The sequence below is a fragment of the Lepus europaeus genome, chromosome 20 (assembly GCF_033115175.1).
Source record: "Lepus europaeus isolate LE1 chromosome 20, mLepTim1.pri, whole genome shotgun sequence".
NCBI lineage: Eukaryota > Metazoa > Chordata > Mammalia > Lagomorpha > Leporidae > Lepus > Lepus europaeus.
In genome coordinates this window covers 31,433,477-31,453,036 of record NC_084846.1, presented here as the reverse complement: position 1 = coordinate 31,453,036, position 19,560 = coordinate 31,433,477, and the positions used below count along the sequence as shown (strand labels likewise).

General features: G+C 48.5%; 1 protein-coding gene across 1 annotated transcript in view; it reads left to right on the top strand.

The window, feature by feature from the left end:
• The window catches only part of JAZF1 (JAZF zinc finger 1), a 331,686-nt gene that overhangs the window by 276,757 nt on the left and 35,369 nt on the right, over positions 1–19,560 (top strand). Inside the window, exon 3 of the mRNA XM_062179040.1 lies at positions 7,264–7,460. Coding sequence (XP_062035024.1) covers positions 7,264–7,460 — 197 coding nt within the window. The remainder of the gene's footprint in view (positions 1–7,263; positions 7,461–19,560) is intronic.

Sequence of the window (19,560 nt, the reverse complement as noted above, 5' to 3'; positions counted from 1 at the left end):
GTCTGGAGCTCCATCTGGATCTCCCACGTGAGTGATGGGGGCCCAAGTTCTTGGACCATTTTCTTCTCCTTTCAAAGGCACATTGGCAAGGAGCTGGATTGGAAATGGAGCAGCTGGGACTTGAACCGGCACTCATGGGATGTTGGCATATCAGGTGGTGGCTTAACCTGCTGTGCCACAGTGCTGGCCCCACAGCTATAGCTTAACAAATGCCTGCTGAGTCAGGAAGGTGGCTCCTGGATTTCAAGGTGTATCCTAGTATTCAATACCTTAGCTCAGAAGTCAGCACGGTGCTGGTGCAGACATCAGGGATCAGTGATACACAAGTTAAGGTTTTCAGTGCAACTGTTCACACCCATTACAAACCAGGAGCCTGCCATTTGTCAAGCACAGAGCGTCAGGCCCTGTGCTGAGTGCCTCGTATGCATTAACTCATTCCATCCTTATGACAGTCCAGAGAGGTGGCCCTGATATCATCACCATTTACAGATGAGGAAACTGAGGCAGAGATTAGGTAATTGGCTCAAGGTCACACAGCTGGAGAGAACAGATCCAGTCTAGACAGACTGCTTCCAGAGACCACCCTCCTAACTGCTCTAATTCGAGGCCAGGGCCTCTAGCCAGGGTAAGAAATGAGGGGCCAGCATTGTGACACAGCAGGTTGAGCCAACTGTGATGCTGGCATCCCATGTTCCATTCCAGTCCTGGCTACTCCGCTCTGATCCAGTTTCCTACTAATGCACCTGGGAAGGCAGCCAGGATATGGCCCAAGTACTTGGGCCCCTGCCACCCACGTGGCAGACCCACATCGAGTTCCTGGCTCCTAGCTTCAGCCTAACCCAGACCCAGCTGCTGTGGCCATTTGGGGAGTGAACCAGTGGATGGATCATCTCCCTTCCCCTCCCCCAGTATACTTTGCTAAAATGATATATAGTAGAAAAATATTAGGATATATCATATAGTCATGAACATTTTCAGGTATTTACATAAAAACTCCATCCCTTGAATCTAGATGTTTCCTGATTCATAATTTTTAATATTTCATAAATACAAATAATATGTATTACATAAAACACCCTGTGGGGTCAAAGCAGCCTCAGGTGAGCAAGCATATTAGTGTTTATCCATGGATACATATGAACATTTATGTTAAATACAATAAAGTAGTGAGTAGCCTTTCAACCATTCAGGTTAGAGTTTGTCTTCCATTGTGTTTTGATACCAAACTTGTAGAAATATTTCCAATATTCAGATCTTTGTAGATTTAAAAAAAAAAAAAAGTCCTTGCATAGTTGTTTCTGTTATGCATCCAGACTTTGTGAAGATCCATGTATGCATGCATTTCAAAACTTTTTGCAGCAAAATAAACTCACCTTTTAATTCCACTTTCCATGAACTTTTGGACATGCTCTCATATTTATACATACATGTTTACTGAGCTGTAGTATGAGATTCCTTCCAGAGAGCTTCCAGAGGCTAGGTTACTCCCCAGATGTTCACAGCACCTGGGGCTGGGCCAGGGCAGGAGCCAGGAGCACAGTCCAGGTCTCCCGTGTGGCTATCAGGAACTGAATTACTTAGGCCATTACCACTGCCTCCCGTGGTCTGTATTAGCAGGAAGGTAGAATGGGAGCCGACCCAGGAGCCAAACCCAGGCACTCTGGTGTTGGACGTAGGCGTCTGAAACACCAGGCTAGAAGGCGCACTTCATAGGATCTGGTTGAGTTGAGATCAAACCAAATGTGGAAAGCACTACATTATAACACTACGTGTTATGCTCGCAATCATTCACTGTTAGATCCGAGGAGGATCCTAGCAGGAGTATATTGCAAATATCCATAAAACCAAAACTTGTTCATGTTAACAAGTAGCAAAACCCAGGCCACAGAGGAGAATGCCGTGACTTCCCGAGGCCACCCGCATCTTTTCTCCATGACACAGGGCTCAGCCCTCCGCCCACACTCCCTCCACAGAAACCACCCGTGCATCTCGGAGCTGACACTCCGTTCCGTGTTCACCGAGAGACACTGAGGTCTCAAGCAGTCCTGTCCACCTCCGTGTCCTCTGGTGCTGGGAAAGCCCAGCAGGACCGGCGACTCGGGGGTGGCAGCCGTCGAGTGAGGCTGCAGCCAGTGCTGTAAATTTCCCGAGTCTGTGGCTGCCCATGGTCTCCCTGGGCCTGCACTCGACATTTCCCACTGCGGTGTTACATTCTCGTTTCCAGGTCGGACATGTCAGCTGGAGTGAACGTTGTGGTCTAAGGCTTTAAAAGATTTACAATGGAGTCTTGAAGATTTACTTAAGGAATATGTACTTCCCCTAGCAATAACAAATATTACTACAAATGACCATATTAAATTAAAATAACTGAGGCATTTCTGATTTGTAGGAAAGTTAAAATTAATCTTACGGCAGTTTCGGTTTCAAAATGAAAACAGTGCTCTGTCTGACCGCAGATTTCCAGGCTGTTAGTCAACAGTGCAGTCACAAGTGACTGGTGGGGCGGTTCACTTTATTTTTTTTTTATTTTCTTCATGAAACATTCAGTTTTCTCCATGTGTAGAAAAATAACAGTAGAAGGAAAAACTCTGAAAAACCAACGAGAGTTGTATTTGGGTAATAATTTCTCTTGAGAAAAAGATGTTTTCATACAGGAAGCTTCAAAAGTTGGCATTTTTTTTTTCCACAAGCTGCTTGGATTACCATTCATTCTTTTAACTATGCTGGTGAAATATACTCATTTGCATATATAGTCTAGCCTACAGTTTAAAAAATGTTTTAAAATGCGGACACATAAAGGCTTCCTCTGTCTTTCAGCGAGATGTGTTAGTGTTGCTCACTTTTAGAAAGCCAAGGGTGCTTTCGTATCCGATCTTCACGCCTTCACTGAGTCGCTCCCCTGGAAAGGCCAGGGGACCCAATCAACGGGCCTTTTCCCCTTCAAAACCAACCAACCACAGGTTCTCTGCGGAAACAGCCTGATCTCTAGCATTCGCGGGTGTCCGTGGTGTAAGTGCTTCAGCTGTGGCCCATTTCGAGCCGTGGCATCACGAAGCCCCGTACTGGCACGCCATGGTACTGGGACCAGATGGTATCATCGAATGTGAATAACCTCAAGAACCAGAGGGGATAGTAAAATAACTAGGAAGTGGTGAGCTTTGAGGTAAATGCCTTTATTTGTACCAAACTTGACTGAATTAGCTGTGGACTCGGTTCTTGGTAATAACACTCACACCTGGCTCACGCAATCTCGGAAACTTTAGCAGTTGGCTCTCCCAAGCCTGTGGGAGCTTGCTGCAGCCCACTGCTGCTGCCAGCCCGTCATCGCCAAGCAGAGAGAGTGGGGCAGGAGGTGCGGGTGCCTCCCCCAGCTCCACCCCCACCCCGCAGCAGGACCTGGCTGAGGCTTTGGGGGGGAGCCCCCACCCCACTCACAGCATGGAGCCCCAGGAGCAGGATGGGCTGCATGGGCTGGTGCAGGCAGGGCTTCTTCCAGCTCTGCAGCCGCTCAGTGGCCGTGGTCCCCAAGGGCTTCAGCAGAGATGGGGAAGGGGTGTGGACCTCCTTGGAGGACAGGATTTCCTAGGCCCGGCACACGGGGGAGCCCTTGCAGCCGTCATGATGGGAACTCCAGGCCAAGGGCTTTCAAAGATGTGTTGGGGGCACCTCTCCTGGAGATGGAAAATGGTTGCACCCAGCATTCTGGTCAGGACCAGCTGGCTCCAGTCTTCAATTCTTGGCATCAAATCCTCTGTAACTCGTCTTCTCCGATGGTCCCTTGCCACTGGGAATCTGCCTGCCTTGTGACAGACAGCTATATTGATGGGGAATTGCATACGGACTTCAGAGTTCAGCACCTCACGAAAAAGAAGTGAAGTCGTGGTTATCAAGGGAAGGGGGAAGAGGAACCACACGGCAGTGCCGGGAGGCGCATTTTAACCAGGACCTTTAGGCGCGTGTCTGTGTGGCATTGCCAGGAAGGAGTGGTGCCTCTGTGTGTCTTGGCCTGCCCAGGTTGCTGTGATGTGCAGGTTGTGTGTCCAAGTTCACAGCCACCAGTCCAAGGGAGGAGGGCTGGTGGCAGTGCTTTATGAGTGTGTCTCAAGTTTAATGCTTTTAACACGGATGCCTCCTCCTTACTTCCCGAACACTCTTAGGAAACACAAGCCAAGAGCAGACTGCTGTCTGTGGCGGGGTGTGCATGAGGGTTGTGTGGCTGATGGTCGTTTTACATCTGAGCTATAGGAGAGTGTTTCTTTCATGGTAAGCAGAGCGCATTATTGATGCTGTTAGCCAGAGAGAAGTGGTCTTTTGGTCAAGTTTCTGACGCTAGATATGTGCCCTCTGGGCCAAGTTCCAGTCGGCCAGTGCCACAAAGAGGGTTTCAGCGCTTCGTGAGGCATGCACAGAGAACCTACAGGCAGCAGCCTACGGGACCTAACCACACTGTAATGCTTTGGATGGGAACACTTTGGCATTCTGAGCCTCTTGGTATATGGCAGGCACGTTAACCCGGTCCTCTCGGCTGTCCTAGTATCATCATCTTAGGTTGTGAACTTTCACACTCACAAGGTAACCAGGGGCCACACAGGGCACTGGGTCCCTTCCTCCAAACATCCTGCAGCAGCCTGTGCGGGTGCAGAGAGGAAGGGGTGGGGCTCTCCTGGCATAAGAGGCCTCATACCCCACCAGAGTCCAAGCTTTTGTAGCACTCTGTGGCAGGGGTCCCTGGTGCCCTGCAAGGGACCTGTCCGGGTACAAGATCATGGCTCTCAGGAGGCCCCCATCAGGATAGCTGGCTCCCTGTCAGGTGTGTTCCCATCATTCCTAGTTCTTTCCAGCCCCTGCAAGTTAGCAGTCAGTGGTCATTCCATGTAACTAGTGTTGCCTAAGATAGTTGCTAAAGGCCATCGGAGATCAAATTCTCATGCAGAAAGGGAGGAGAACGTATGTTAGTTCCTTTCCTTCCATTATTACAGGTGCAGCATCCCTAAACCAGAAATCTGAACTGTTGGAACATTTTGGATTTTCAGATTAGGGATGCCCAATGGGTACAGTTTATAAATATTCCAAAATCTGAAATATTTCTGGTCTCAAGCATTTTGGATGAGGGGTGCTCAACCGGAATCCTCATTTTACAGAGCTGGGGTTTATCAAAATGTCTGAAATCACGTAATGAAAGTAACGCAGCCAGAATTTGAACTCCACATACCATGCTTTTAACTAAAATGCAAGATGTGTTTTTTTTTTTTTTCCTACCCCACAGGATACCTCTGATTATTTTGCTATTTGGAAAACTGGTCTCATTATCTATCACTGGGAACAGTTGGTCTTCCTGGAAGACATCACATGTTTAACCCAAGCTTTTGCCCACTCTAGGGACACTGCATACCTGAGAAGCTCAGTGCCATGCTAGTTAGCAGTTGCACTTGGAGTAATAAAAGAAGGCACTAGCTCCTTGCTTTTCTCCAGAAGTCAGTATTTTCAGTAGAGGTTTATGATGAGGAAAAAAAACTTTAAGAGTGGTGGAACCGATTTTGCCTCTGAAAATAAATGAGTACCTGGGCACCAGGTGCAAACAATTCTCTCTTGCATTCATGGTCCTTTTTTCCTTTTAAATCATCACCATCTTGTAGCACAAAACTTAAGAGCTCAAGGCAAAGCATATAGCTTTATTACAGTTCAGTTCACTTATAAAACCCAGTTTATATATCTGGATTGTATTGCAGGAGCCATTTGAGAAGCGTGCCATCCATGTCCCAAGTATAAAAGTAGAAATTTTAAGACACTGTAACAATATTACCGTTGTTTCATTGGGTGCTTGATCCACTCTAAGCTTACGCCAGACATTATAACTATTTGTTGACTTGCAAAACCTCCTAGTGTAGTTGAAGGAAAATACTAAGGAACCTCAAAGGCAGAATATGAAACAGTTGGGAGAAAGACCATGTTTATGTCTAATGGGATTAGGTTATGATGCATGGTATGGAAATAGGCCAAATACAATAGCTGGGGGAGCGGTCTGGCATGGTTTGGTTTCTTAGTCCAGTCGATGGGCACAGGTGTTGGTTTTATTACTTAAACGCTTTTGTGCATCCCACTCACCAGGCTTTACGTGGCAGTTTCCAGAAATGCAGCTGACGAAGTCTGCCTGCCAGTAATGCAAAAGGCGTGTGCTCATTTGGAGGAGATGCCACTTCTTGGGGTTTGTTCTGAGTCTCATATGACGTGAACTTACAGAATGTTAGATTACACAGCAAACACAGAACAAAGCTGGAATGTTGCTAACACTGAGAGAAGTGTTGCAAGAGTCATTCTGAAGTTTCCAAAGTGAGACTGTTAGGAAAAGTGGCCTTTCTCCCGATGAGTGACCAAATCGAAGCACACACAGCTCCTTAGCTGCTGTCCCCACTGGTGCTTCTTGAATCAGCCAGGGCAGATTGGTGCAGTCATCCCATGATCCTCTGCTGAGCCGGGCTGGGCAGTATTCTCGGTGACAGTAGGCACAAGAGTCCTTGCCAACACCACAGGGAGGCACACCCACCATTAGCCACAAACATCTGTAAAACCCATGCAACAGTGTGATAATCTAGAATGATTCAAAAAAAAAAAAAATCAGACTTTGCGTGCAGCCTTCTCTGAAGCAGTGGCTAACTGCTACAAGCCATACCTGCTACCAACCCACAGATAAAGAAGGAGGACTCCGCCCTTGGACGGGATCCTTAGGATGGGTGGGCAAAAAGGAGAGCGGACCTTGGGCGCAGCATTGTGGTGCAGCTGGGTAGGCCACTGTCTGCAGTGCCGGCATCCCATACGCATGTTGGTTTGAGTCTTGGCTGTTCTGCTTCCAATCCAGCTCCCTGCCTAGAAAAGCAGTGAAAGATGACCCAAATACTTGGGCGCCTGCACCCACGTGAGAGACCTCTTACTACTAAACCTTTAATAATAAATCTTATAGAGACTGGACCTTCCAGGAGGTGAGATCTGGAGCCTGGATACGTGGTCTGCATGCAGATCTATTCTATGCATTTACGCCTAGGGAGATAATGGGTCCGACTTTGGAACCTTAAAAGCCACAAGTCTGAATATCATTCCACGGGCTGGCCAAGGGGGAGCTGTTGTGAGTTTGTGAGGCTGACACTGCCCTGCAACCCAGCTGCTTTCCTGGGCTCCGGCGTCTGCAGGTTGGGGCAAGGGGTAAGCGTCAGGAATCCTCGCAGGCTATAAACGGCCCAGGTCACTTACTTTCCACACTTGTTTCAGATTCATGACAGACGCTGCCCGCCGAGAGCAGGAGTCCCTCAAGAAGAAGATCCAGCCGAAGCTCTCGCTGACCCTGTCCAGCTCAGTGTCCCGAGGGAATGTGTCCACGCCGCCACGCCACAGCAGTGGCAGCCTTACTCCGCCCGTGACCCCGCCCATCACCCCCTCCTCTTCCTTCCGCAGCAGCACTCCGACAGGTGAGTGGCGAGGCCCAGCACTTGAGAGGTGCGTGGGTGCGCGTGTGCATGTGCTCACACGGGTGATGTGGCGGGGGTGGGAGGGAGCTGGGGCGTGGATGACGGACGCCTCTGACCCAGCGCTTCCTGGACCCCTCGCCTGGTCTCTGGAGCTTGCTGATTGGCTCTGTTGATAAGCTAGTGTTAACGTGGTGCTGGTTGCACGGGCGTTTACAAAGTGTCTGCTGTGCGCTGTGTGCGGATGAAGCGAAGGAACAGGTGAACAGGTGCCCGTGCTGGTGCTGCTGAAGCAGAGTAATGGCTACATGGAGGCTCACTGTGCCCTTCCCCTGTTTGTTCTGCTTTGAAATTTCCCATGATATGATGGTCAGGGGAAAAAAATGCATTTAGAATCGTCCCAGGTGCCAGATCCTGAGCCGTACAGGTGAGCCGAGGGAGGCCCCTCTCCATCCTCCACAAGCCCATGCCTGGTGGAAGATGCTGGCATTGTAGGGGGTCCCCAAGCACACCCTTGTCTTTCCCCCTCAAATGTGAAAGTGACTACAAAATAAAACGGGAGTCGGGGGTGGGGATCGGAGTATCATCTCTGCTGCTGGAGGACCACCAGGCTTCCTAACTCTGCTGATGTCCCCAGCACCTTCCAAGCTCGTCCCAGGGTGAGCAGCCAGCCTGCTCAGCGCTTCCTCCCGGAGCCTCCGGTCCACAGGCAGGAGTTAGGATGGTAGGAGAGGTGGGGGAGGTCCCTCTTTGTCGCATCTACGAAGCAGGGAGCAGATTTCCCGTGCCCCAGGCAGGAGGAGGGGAAGGTAACCAGATTAATAGCACCTTGTCTGCACAAGTGCCATCTAGAAGACCTCAGTGATGGGAGAACACCCAGAGAGTGGCTCGACAAAGTCCAGACACGCTTCCCTTGAAAGACAAATAGGAGCCAAGAATGAGGGCACTTAAACTCTGTGCAGAAAATGGAATTAAAAGTTTATTTTAGCGCAAAAATGTTTTGAACTCCATGCATTTTTTTTTTCCAAAATACACATTTTCCATGAGCTTTTTTGCAAACCCTGTGTAATTAAAAAGGGAGGGGAAGAAGTTATGTCCCAAGGGGAGTGGAGTTTTGCAAAGGCTGCGTGTGTCAGAGCAGAGCCCAGTGAGTCCCAGGTAGCCCACGCAGGCAGGTGGCCAGGGTTCAGAGGAGGCAGGGCGCTGTGGCTTGCTGTGAGTTTAGTGGACACTAAGAGGACTTGGAACCACAGCATTATCTCCCTAGCATCCACCTGACTGTGAGTAACTTTATTTTCTCTTACAGTTTGTACTTTCTCTTTTAATGTCTCCCACCGCAAGAGGTGACCACAATAGTCGTGCTCGCAGCGAGTTTGAGAATTGGGGAAAAGGTAGCCCTTCTAAGTGTGGGAGATGAGGAGTTAAAGGTCGGCGGCTGCCTTAACACCAGGCCCTCATAGTGACAGTTACTCTCCAAGTTTCCCCAGCTGAGTCGCGCTGAGTAGGGAACTGCTTAGGCTGTGAGCGTTTCGGGAGACCCCCGGGGTGGCAAACACCCTGTGCGTTCCATCGGGATTGAGCCTCTCTGAGGTTGCAGGAGGCAGGTGGGTCGGCATTCCTGCCTCAACTTCCTTCACCAGTGCTGTGACCAGAGGTGTCACAAACGACAGCTGTGCTGTAGGCCGCGCTGTGAGAGTTCAGTGTGGAGAGCGGGGAAATGCAGCCAGCACTCGGTGGATGCTCACCCTCGGGTCCAGGGTTGACTTTGGGAACGGAGAGGCTGCATTGGTTCGTTTGTGTTGGCATTTGTCCGTCTCCTTAGACTGGCCACCACGCTCCCCACAGTTCATCTCCAAAGCCTGACTTTGTTCTTTGTGTAGCATGTGCTACATAACTCTAAGGAACAAAAGAGATTATGACGTTGGGACTGGGGTAACTCTGCTATCCTCTGACTTTCTGGATATTTTCATACTGTTTTCTCATTTTATACAAATTATGAAAGTAGCACCCAACTTTGGGTGTGTTGTATACCCAAGGTAATACGGACTGACTCATGTCCAACACCAGATAACCATTGCTGCCCCAATTAGTGACGGGTACCTTGAAACTCTCAAAGTAGAGGCAGTTTAAAAGCGAGAGTTTATTATTTTTCATGTATGAATGTTTGGAAGAAATGGAATCATTTCCTTTCCTTCAGACATAAAGAAATATTTCTGACACCCTGCCTATTTTAGCCATTTCCCACTGAGAGGATTAATTTATGTTGTGGTAGAGATGTATCATTTTCAATCTGTCAGGATCATTGGTAAGTTATTTGCTGCTTGAAGAACATTCCATGTAAACACTAAAAATCAGCAGGGGAAATGGTTTCTTAAATCCCCACCCTGTCCTGCTTTGACTATGTACATTTGTCAGTGTTCAGCATGTTATTTTACCTGCAGTTAGAGAGAGCAGATTATTTTGCCTGACTAATGTGGGTTCAGTCACTCTCGTTGCCAAGTTATAAATAATATTCCACCTCTCTACCTCCTAAATCCACTCTTCCCAGCTCCATATTCAAAATGCATTTCTGGTTCAGAAGTTAACAGCCATCTTGCAGGAAACTTCATTTGTAAAGTGTTCTTTAAGTCCTGGTGTTTTGTGGCACAGTGGGGTGACTATGGCTCATGATGATGTAAAAAGTCCTGTATAAAGAACTGGAGAGAGGAGCTGGTAGGCTGCATAAAAGACCAGGAAATGGAAAGGCTGGTGGCCTGGTACCGTCTGTTGAAGCTGTGTGTATGCTTTGTACAGATGGGCAAGTACTACCTGCTAATCTAAAACTTAAATTTTTTTATTTTAAAAGAAACTATTTTATGGAAATATAAAAATACATGTATTAATAAAAAGTTCCCTCCGCCCTCAGAGTCATTAAGATGTACTTTCGTGAGCAGACTGAATTGTAATTCAGCTTAATCCTAGAATTTCAGGTGTTACTTAGATATCCTCAAAATGAACACTGTTGAGCAACTTCTGAATCCTAGGGGAATCTTCAATTTCCATCGTTTTCCTGTCTTATCCTTGTTTGGTTTGTTTTCTTTCAATAGATAGGGGGAAATTTTTTTAGTCACTTAAAAGCTTAGAACAGTTTAAATCGTGGGTTAGCAAACTTCTCTGTGAAGGACCCAGTGGTAAACACCACAGGCTTCGTGGGCCAGCAGATCCCTGTTCAGGTCCTCAGCTCTGCTGGAATAGTGGACAGTACAACAGATAAACCAGGGAGCCTGGTGCATTCCCCCAAAAGTAAAAGTTTGTGTAGGACAGCTCACAGGGCTACACTGCTGCTTGCCACACCGCAATCCCATGTGGGTGCCAGTTCAAGACCCGGCTGCTACACTTCCAGTTCAGCTCCCTGCTAACGCGCCTCAGAAAGTAGTGGAGGGTGGCCCAAGTGCTTCGGCCCCTGCACCCACGTGGGAGACCTGGAGGAAGCTCCAGACTCCTGGCTTCAACCTGGTCATTTTAGAGTTTGGGGACTGAATCAGCAGATAGAAGATAACTCCCTCTCTCTGTCTCACTGTGTGTCACTTAAAAAACAAGTCACAATTTGCCAACCTCTAGCTTAAATCATAGAGACATAGAATTTTAAGACAAATGTGTTTAAGTTCTTCAAAAATAAAATGTTAAGGCCGTGCGCCGCGGCTCACTAGGCTAATCCTCCGCCTTGCGGCGCCGGCACACCGGGTTCTAGTCCCGGTCAGGGCGCCGGATTCTGTCCCGGTTGCCCCTCTTCCAGGCCAGCTCTCTGCTGTGGCCAGGGAGTGCAGTGGAGGATGGCCCAAGTGCTTGGGCCCTGCACCCCATGGGAGACCATCGGATCAGCGCGGTGCGCCGGCCGCAGCACGCCAACCGTGGCGGCCATTGGAGGGTGAACCAACGGCAAAAGGAAGACCTTTCTTTCTGTCTCTCTCTCTCACTGTCCACTCTGCCTGTCAAAAAAATTAAAAAAAAAAATTAAAATAAAATAAAATGTTAAAGCAATTCATACCCAGCTGGTTTAAAAGTAATGATAAGTGTGGGCTTGAAAAAGCCTGTGCAGTAGTGGAATGAAAAGATCACACCTGTGTCTCTGAACACACCTGTGTCTCCACCTGTGCGTGGAGTGTGATTAGCAAGGGAGGAAGGCCACTCACGTTTGCAGAACATTTGCTCTGTGCACTGTGTTCTTCACGTGTGATGCTGTACTTAACCCTAACACCGGCCCCGTGACACAACCTTACTTTCATGTACAGATAAAGAAACAGAAGCTTAAGAAGGCTGACTTGACACATCTCTGTGTGTGCTGGAAGAACAGAGCAACACTTTTCGGCCACATTCCTTTCACATTCACCCCTTTCCAAAAGCTCTTGTTAGAGCTTCAGGCATCTGGGTGCCCAGTTGCTATTCACTTGACACCTGCAAACTTACTGCGACTGAGGTTCCCCGTCCCTCACTGCAGCTCGTGCGTGCGTGCTCTCCACCAGTCCATCCGTCGAACAGCACATCAGAGCTGAAGGCCTTGCCGGTTTAGTATAGCCAAAGTTTACTCTGAAGGTCAGCTGACTTCACAGAGCCAGTTGTTTAAATACTCAGGTTTGCAAGCTAATTGTTGAAACTGTTACTTTGAGGGGACAGTGCTATGGTGCAGTGGGTTAAAGCCCTGGCCTGAAGCGCCGGAATCCCATATGGGTGCCGGTTCTAGTCCCGGCTGCTCCTCTTCCGATCCAGCTCTCTGCTGTGGCCTGGGAAAGCAGTAGAAGATAGTCCAAGTCCTTGGGCCCCTGCACCCTTGTGGGAGACTGGATAGGGCTCCTGGCTTCGGCCACTGGAGAGTGAACCAGCAGATAGAAGATCTCTCTCTCTCTCTCTCTCTCTCTCTCATTCTGACTTTCAAATAAATAAATAAATCTTTAAAGTTAAAAAAAAAGTCACCAATAGTGACCATTATAAAGATTGGTGGTTTTGCAGCAACTCACAACTGTGTAACGCTGTGGAAGTTTTCACAGCAAATTAAGTGAGGAGATCAGATTACAAAACTGTGTGCAGTATAAACTCACTTTTACATTTTTTTAAAAAATGTACATCTTTTTGCAATCTCTTGCTTTTTTAAAGATTTATTTATGTAAAAGGCAGAGTGATAAAGGGGGTGACAAGAAAGACAGATCTTCCACCCGCTGCTTCACTCTCCAAATGGCCATAACGGCTGAAGCTGGGCCAAGCTGGAAACAGAAGCCTCTTCCAGTATCCAACCTGGGTGCAGGGGCCCAAGCACTTGGGCCATCTTCCCGTTTCCCCAGTCCATTAGTAGGGAGCCGCATCAGAAGTGGAGTAGCAAGGACACTAGCTAGTATCCATACGGGAAGCCAGCATTGCAGATAGCAGCTTAGCCACTACACCACAATGCTGGCCCCTCTATTTTTTTTTTTTTACTCCCTAAAAGTTAACCATGCTTACTTTTTAAAAGAGATTTGTTTATCTGTTTATTTATTTGAAAGTCAGATGAATAGAGAGGGAGAGACAGAGAGAGTGAGATCTTCTATCTGCTGGCTCACTCCCCAGATGGCTGCCACAGCCATCTGGGGAGCTGGGCCAGGCTGAAGCCAGGGGTCCCATCTGGGTCTCCCACATGAGTACAGGGACCCTAGCACTTGACCCATCTTTCCCCCTTGCTTTCCCAGGCACATTAGCAGGGAGCGGCATCATATGTGGGGCAGCCAGGACTGGAATCAGCGCCCATATGGGATTCCAGCACTGCAGATGGCAGCTTTACCCACTACGCCACAGCGCTAGCCCCCAACCACAGTTCCCTTAATAGAATACAAAGATGAATGTTATTTATTTTCTTCTTTCTCTTTCTCTACATGTTCTATATTACTTTCAAAATTAATACAATTTAGTGTATATAATCAAAAGATATAGATATATAAATATAACTGTTGACCAAAAAATTTAATGGATTTCGCCATCAAATTAATTGAGCATTTTACAGGGGAAAGCCTAAGATAACATATACATCCATCACTAGCAGGTTATCCTAGTTATCAGTACCTACAGCCTAGTTAAGGAAATAGTTTATCCCAGTCCCCCACTCCCCAGCATTTACCCACTGAGCCTACTAAAAAGTGACTTGCCATCAGGCTGAATGTTGAAATCACCTGGAAAATTTTTGCAGCTATGTGCATGCCTGGGCTCCACCCAGAGCTTTTGATTCAGCCAGTGGATGGGGCTGGGCATTGGGAGTCTTTTTTTTTTTTTTTTTAAAAAGCTCTCTCAGGTTAGTAAATCTGACCTGCAGCCAGAGATGAGAAACCACAGCTGTGGAAATGTGGCCTGTCCGGTGGCACTGTGTTTTCACGCAGGGGGTAACCTGTTCCCACGTTGCTGCGCTCCACATTCCTGGGCTCAGCGAGGAAGTCAGTGGGAGGGAGCAGATGCTCCTGAGCTGGCAATGGGGCCGCCACAGAGGGCGCTGGCCAGGTTTCTGGTTATAACCGCACTGCAGAGTCTCTCCTGGAAAATTTCTGTGTATGTATTTTGGCCCACTTGGGGGAAAAAAGTTCAAATATTAAACCAGAGGAGGGCACCCAAGGAAGTTAAGCCAACTTTTTCAGTTCTCTTTTTCGACCTAACAATGCAGAATGCAAGTTTCTGTGTTGTTTTATTTTACTCCATTTTACTGTGTTTCCTGCTGTCTGACCTTCTAGCACTCTTAACTGTTTCTTTATGGCTTTTGTAATAAAGTATTCAAATTTAAAAGATGTTTACATTTTCAGAAGTCACTAAATACACATCAAATCATTTTAAAAAGGCAAGTGATCATTTCTCTCTCAGAGTGGAAATGATTGTGTGACCCAAACTCGGAGGACTGCCTGGGCTTCCAAACGCCAAGGAGAGTCTCTCTGGAGCTGTTAGGCTCTTCCCCTGCGCCTTTATTTTTAGGTAGCAAGATACGCTGAAGTAGGCTTCACACGGAGATAGACTCGGAGACGCCAAGACAGGGTCTCTGCTAACCTACCTCCTCCCACCCACCCAAGCAAAGGCACTGAGATAGAAGGAAAGCAGGGAGAACTCGTGTCCCGTGTAACACAGCGCGAACGGAGCAAAGTGAAGCGAGATGTTCCCACCTGACGGGATTCTGTGATCTGACAAATTCCTGAGGCCAAGGTGGGATTTTTTTTCTCACAGGTTCTGCCCTCAGGATTTGAATGTCTAGGTGATGCCTAAGAAACCGTCCCCCAGATCTTCTGTGAAGAAAACGGTCTTGATTTCTGTCTTCCTTTTCTTGTAAACGTGCGGTCCCGTAGCTGGAGGCGGCCCCGGCGCTGCTCTGTTACCCGTCTGGGGCTCCATCCGGGTCTGCGACAGACCCCGCGTCCCTCCCTGCTGTGTTTACTTTGCCCTAATCCTTGTCCTCTCATCTACCTTTTTTGATGGAGCAGTAAAGCTTTTTTCCTGCTGCCTGAGTGTCCCAGCGGAGACATGCAGTTAATTCTCTTCCTTTCCATCTCCTATGGCTACTTATAGAAACAAAAAAATCCCCTCTTGCTGTTCAAAATGTGGGTGGAGTGAGGATGGCAGGAAGGAAAGGGCCTGTCATTGATTTTCCCACAACCAAACGTCCCAAACAAAAGATTTTCGTGACTTGAAGACAACCATGCAAAGCAAGGGCGGTTTGTAACAGTACTAGATTATGTCTGTAGTGGACAAAAGCATTCCCGTGCTCCATCTCGTCTGGTCCATGCCAACACTCGAGGACACACTTTGCAAAGAAGCCGAGGTTGGGCTGCTCCTCAGGTGCCACCAAGATCTCTTCCTTTGGCCGAACTGCGCACCTGCTTTGTTGTAAGGCACTGTGGCGGAGTATTGGAGATACAGGAAAAGCATCAGGCATAGACTTGGTGGGGGTGGAACTTTCTTCTTCCAGTCCTCTAAGGGAGACAGCGAACACGTGACACACACACACGTGTGCTAACTCATGAGCCCCCGGGCTGTCAGGAAGACAGGTAGAGAGAGACAGCTGGGGTTACTCTCCGTGTGCTCAGTGCAGTTACCAGAGGATGGCTCAGATGTTTGCAAGGAGATGTAAGTCATGACAAAGCTGGAATAAGGTGAGGCCAGAGGGGGAGTGACCAGGGCCATGACCGCTATGGAATGGCAGCATAGTGACAGACCTGCGAGGCTGTGTGTCTAGAGTGTTCTGGTGCAGGTGGGGGGGGGGGTGTCTTCCAGATCCAGGAGCACAAAGGAAAAGTGCTAAGGAGCCCTGACATCAGGGCAACTGAGTTCAAACCTTGGTTGTGCAGCTTGCAAGGTAGATGGCCCCTTCCAAGCCTCCGTTCCCCCGACTGTGTGATGCAGGGGAAGCCTACTTCCCCATGCAGGCTGATGAGTGAAGGACAGGGTCGGGGACAACGCTGGGTCAACACCCTCTCTGCTCCCACTGCCGGCTGAGAAAGAACAGCAGCCCAGGAAGGGCCCTGCTCTGCCTGCCGACAGCCTGCCCTGGCAAACAAGCCCCCTGCGCCGAGGCACCGCGGAACAAAGAAGACATGTTTTGCCTTTAGCTGAATCCCGTCTTCTTGGGCAGAAGGAGCTTGGGCAGCCTGGGCCAGGGCTGCTCGTGCGTGTTTAATTTTGGTCCGCAGCAGCCTCAGAAGGCAGGTTCCAGGGAGGTGTGTTACAGGGGGTGTCTCTGGACGACCCGCACCGGGCACAGGTTCAAGGGGAAAGGGGCTCTCGTCCCCTCTTCAGTGTGGTTATGAACGCTGTGTCTAAAGGAACCAGAAAAAATACAGATACGCTGGAGTTGGTCAAAACTAAAAAGTTTGTATTTTAAAGGACATTATCAAAAAGACATTGAGAAGGTAGCCAGCAGATGAGTAGAAAATATTTGCAAGTCACAGCTGCTAAGAGTCTCATACCGAGAATATATAAAGAGCTCTTGTTTAAAATGATCTGTTTATTTATTTGAAAGGTAGAGTTATAGAGGGAGAGAGAGAGAGTTTCAATCTGCTGGTTCACTTCCCAAAGGGCCACAATGGCCAGAGCTGGACTAGCCAGAAGCCAGGAGCCAGAAGCTTCTTCCAGGTCTCCCACGCAGGTGCTGGGGCCCAAGCACTTGGGCCATCTTCCGCTTCTTTCCCTGGCATGTTGGCAGGGAGCTGGATCAGAAGTGGAGCAGCCAGGACTGGAACTGGCACCCATATGGGATGCCGGTGCTGCTGATGGGGGCTTAACCCGCTACACCACAGTGCTGGCCCCTATAAAGAACTCTTAAAAGTCAACCAGAAAAAGACAGCTCAATTTAAAAATGGAGGGAAGATGGCGCCAATTATGAATACAAGCATAATCAAAGTAACTTACGTTGGTAGTTTACAGACTTTTGCATCCTGTTTTGTTTCAGTAGAGATACCGTGGTGCTGTTAGCTGTGGAAATTCAGAGCACAGAGATGCGATGCTGGGTGTGTCTGACAGATGCACACACATGCTCAACTAACGAGCTGTGTCCCTGCAGGCTGGAGAGAGAGGCCCCACCACCACCACCACAGGTGCAGCTACAGGTGCCCAGTTACAGGTCAGGTTCCCTGTAAGGTGGGGAAGGACATCTCACTGGTGAGATTTATGTCAAGGTCAGAGGGCCGCACAAAGGGCATCTCAGGTCTTCAGGGCTAAGGGAGTTGTGAGTTCAGCATCTCAAACTCCTTGCCTTCCTGTGAAGAGCAGAGAACGTGCTCAGAGCTGCCCTGAGGGGAGAGGGTAACCAAGGTCATTGTCCCTCTACCTAGCACAGGAGGGCAAGGACGGCAGAGGGCTTGTAGCTTCTTCAGGGCTGCAACTGCGTGATGTTGACCGGGATATTCCACCCTAGGTGTTTACCCAAGAGAAATGTAAATCTGTGTCCGCAAAAGGCAGGTGCAAGGATGTGCCTGCAGAGCAGCTTTATTCATAATAGCCCCAAACCATGAAGTCGTCCATCGCAGGGCTGTTGTGATAACAGAATACTGTGGAGCCGCTATGGGAACAAAGCAGTGACTCACAGAAAACCCCGGATGACTCTCACACATGGTGAGAAAGGAAACCAGACACAGAAGAATGCAAGGAGACTCGAGGCGAGGCACAGTGAGCTGCTGCGGGGTGGGAATCGGACCAGCGGCTCACTCAGGGGAGACACCGGCAAGAGAGCCTTCTGGACTGACGAATGTGTCCTGTGTCTTGACTGAGATGTTGGTTACACACGTGTATGCTTTCATCCAACTGATCCAATCCTACTTCAGACCTGGGCGTTTCACTGTTGTGAATTTTACCTCAGTTAAAAAAGCAACAACAACAACAATGGCCCAAGCAGAAGAAGAGGAACAGGAGCCCAGAGCTCCCACTCCCTGCTTGAACCAGCAAATGCCATTTCCTGTGCGATAAACAATCCACTTAGGAACAAAGGACGCAAACATACGCAGCAGCAGCGTGAGCAGGGAAATCTCTGGCATTTCCTGCGGGGTGGAGAGACAGTAAGCAGGACCCTTTGGTCCCAGCTTCGGGACACTAAGGAAGCAGTGGCATGATGAGATCAGCCAGTCAACCGATTGCAGTGCGTGTTCCATCAGCGGAGAGGGGAGGAGGACAGGAAGGCCGCCGGCCAGACTCAGCCTTGCCACGCAGTTGAGAGCTGACAATGACTGAGTGCGTTTCTGGTAGAAAACTAGAGGACCTGGGCCTTCCAGGAACCAAAAGATGTTGCTTCCCATGTGGGAAAGAGCCCTTCGTTGTGTTGAGCGTTTTACAAGCGAGAAAACCAAGGCCGCCCACTTCCAGCGTTGAATCCGACTCAGTCAAAAGAACAGGTCTCCTGTGCAGAATTCCCACCAGAAATCTGGAAAGCCATGTTTGACCTGATGCTGCAGAGACAGTCAGTGGACTCCCCTGCCCCTGGATCCTAGTTATTTTGCCTTTGTCTCAGCAGGGGTCTCCGTGCTAGCCAAAAAAATATCAAGAAAGATCCCAAGGTGAAGTTGTTTCAAAGGGCACACATTAAGACTGCTGTCTACACCCCCCACCCCAAAAAAGAATGCCATCTTTCTTTTTTTTTCTATTCTTTTTTTTTTAACTTTTATTTAATGAATATAAATTTCCAGTGTACACCTTATGGATTACAATGGCTTCCCCCTCCCATAACTTCCCTCCCACCCGCAAACCTCCCCTCTCCCGCTCCCTCTCCCCTTCCATTTGCATCAAGATTCATTTTCGATTCTCTTTATATACAGAAGATCAATTTAGTATAAAGATTTCAACAGTTTGCACCCACATAGAAACACAAAGTGAAACATACTATTTGAGTACTAGTTATAGCATTAAATCAAAATGGACAGCACATTAAGGACAGAGATCCCACATGAGGAGCAAGTGCACAGTGGCTCCTGTTGTTGACCCAACACATTGACACTCTAGTTTATGTCACCAGTAACCACCCTAGGCTGTCGTCATGAGTTGCCAAGGCTATGGAAGCCTTCCAAGTTTGCCGACTCTGATCATATTTAGACAAGGTCATAAAAGACAGGGTGAGGATAGTAACCAATGATCCTAAGAGTGGTATTTACCAGGTTTGAACAATTATACAGCATTAAGTGGGGAAGAGGACCATCAGTACACACAGGTTGGCAGTAGAGCCATTGGAGGTAGAGTAGAGGTTATGATTACAAAGGAATGAGGCCCAAGTACGCTAGACAGGGTCTAGAACAAAGGACAGAGTCATTATTAGAGGAGCTAAGAAAGGTGCTGTCTAAGCTACAATTAAGTTTTCTGATTGAGAGGCAAATAGAACCTGACAGAAGGGGCTTGATAATAATCTGTTGGGCTTTAGGCCTTGTAAGTTAAGAGGCCCAGACCTATCTATCTCTTCACATGGGGTATATCCTAAGGGAGGTGTGAACCTCCTAGGGGAAGGCACTCTGTTGACTTTCATGACTTAGCTGGCCTGGGAGGAGAGCTGGCCAGGTAAAGGCAGGTGGCATCTCTAACAAGAAATTTACAGTTCTGCCTGCAATGTTGCTGACCCTACTTGGCTGTCCCCTCAGCTGCAGTGGTCACTTTG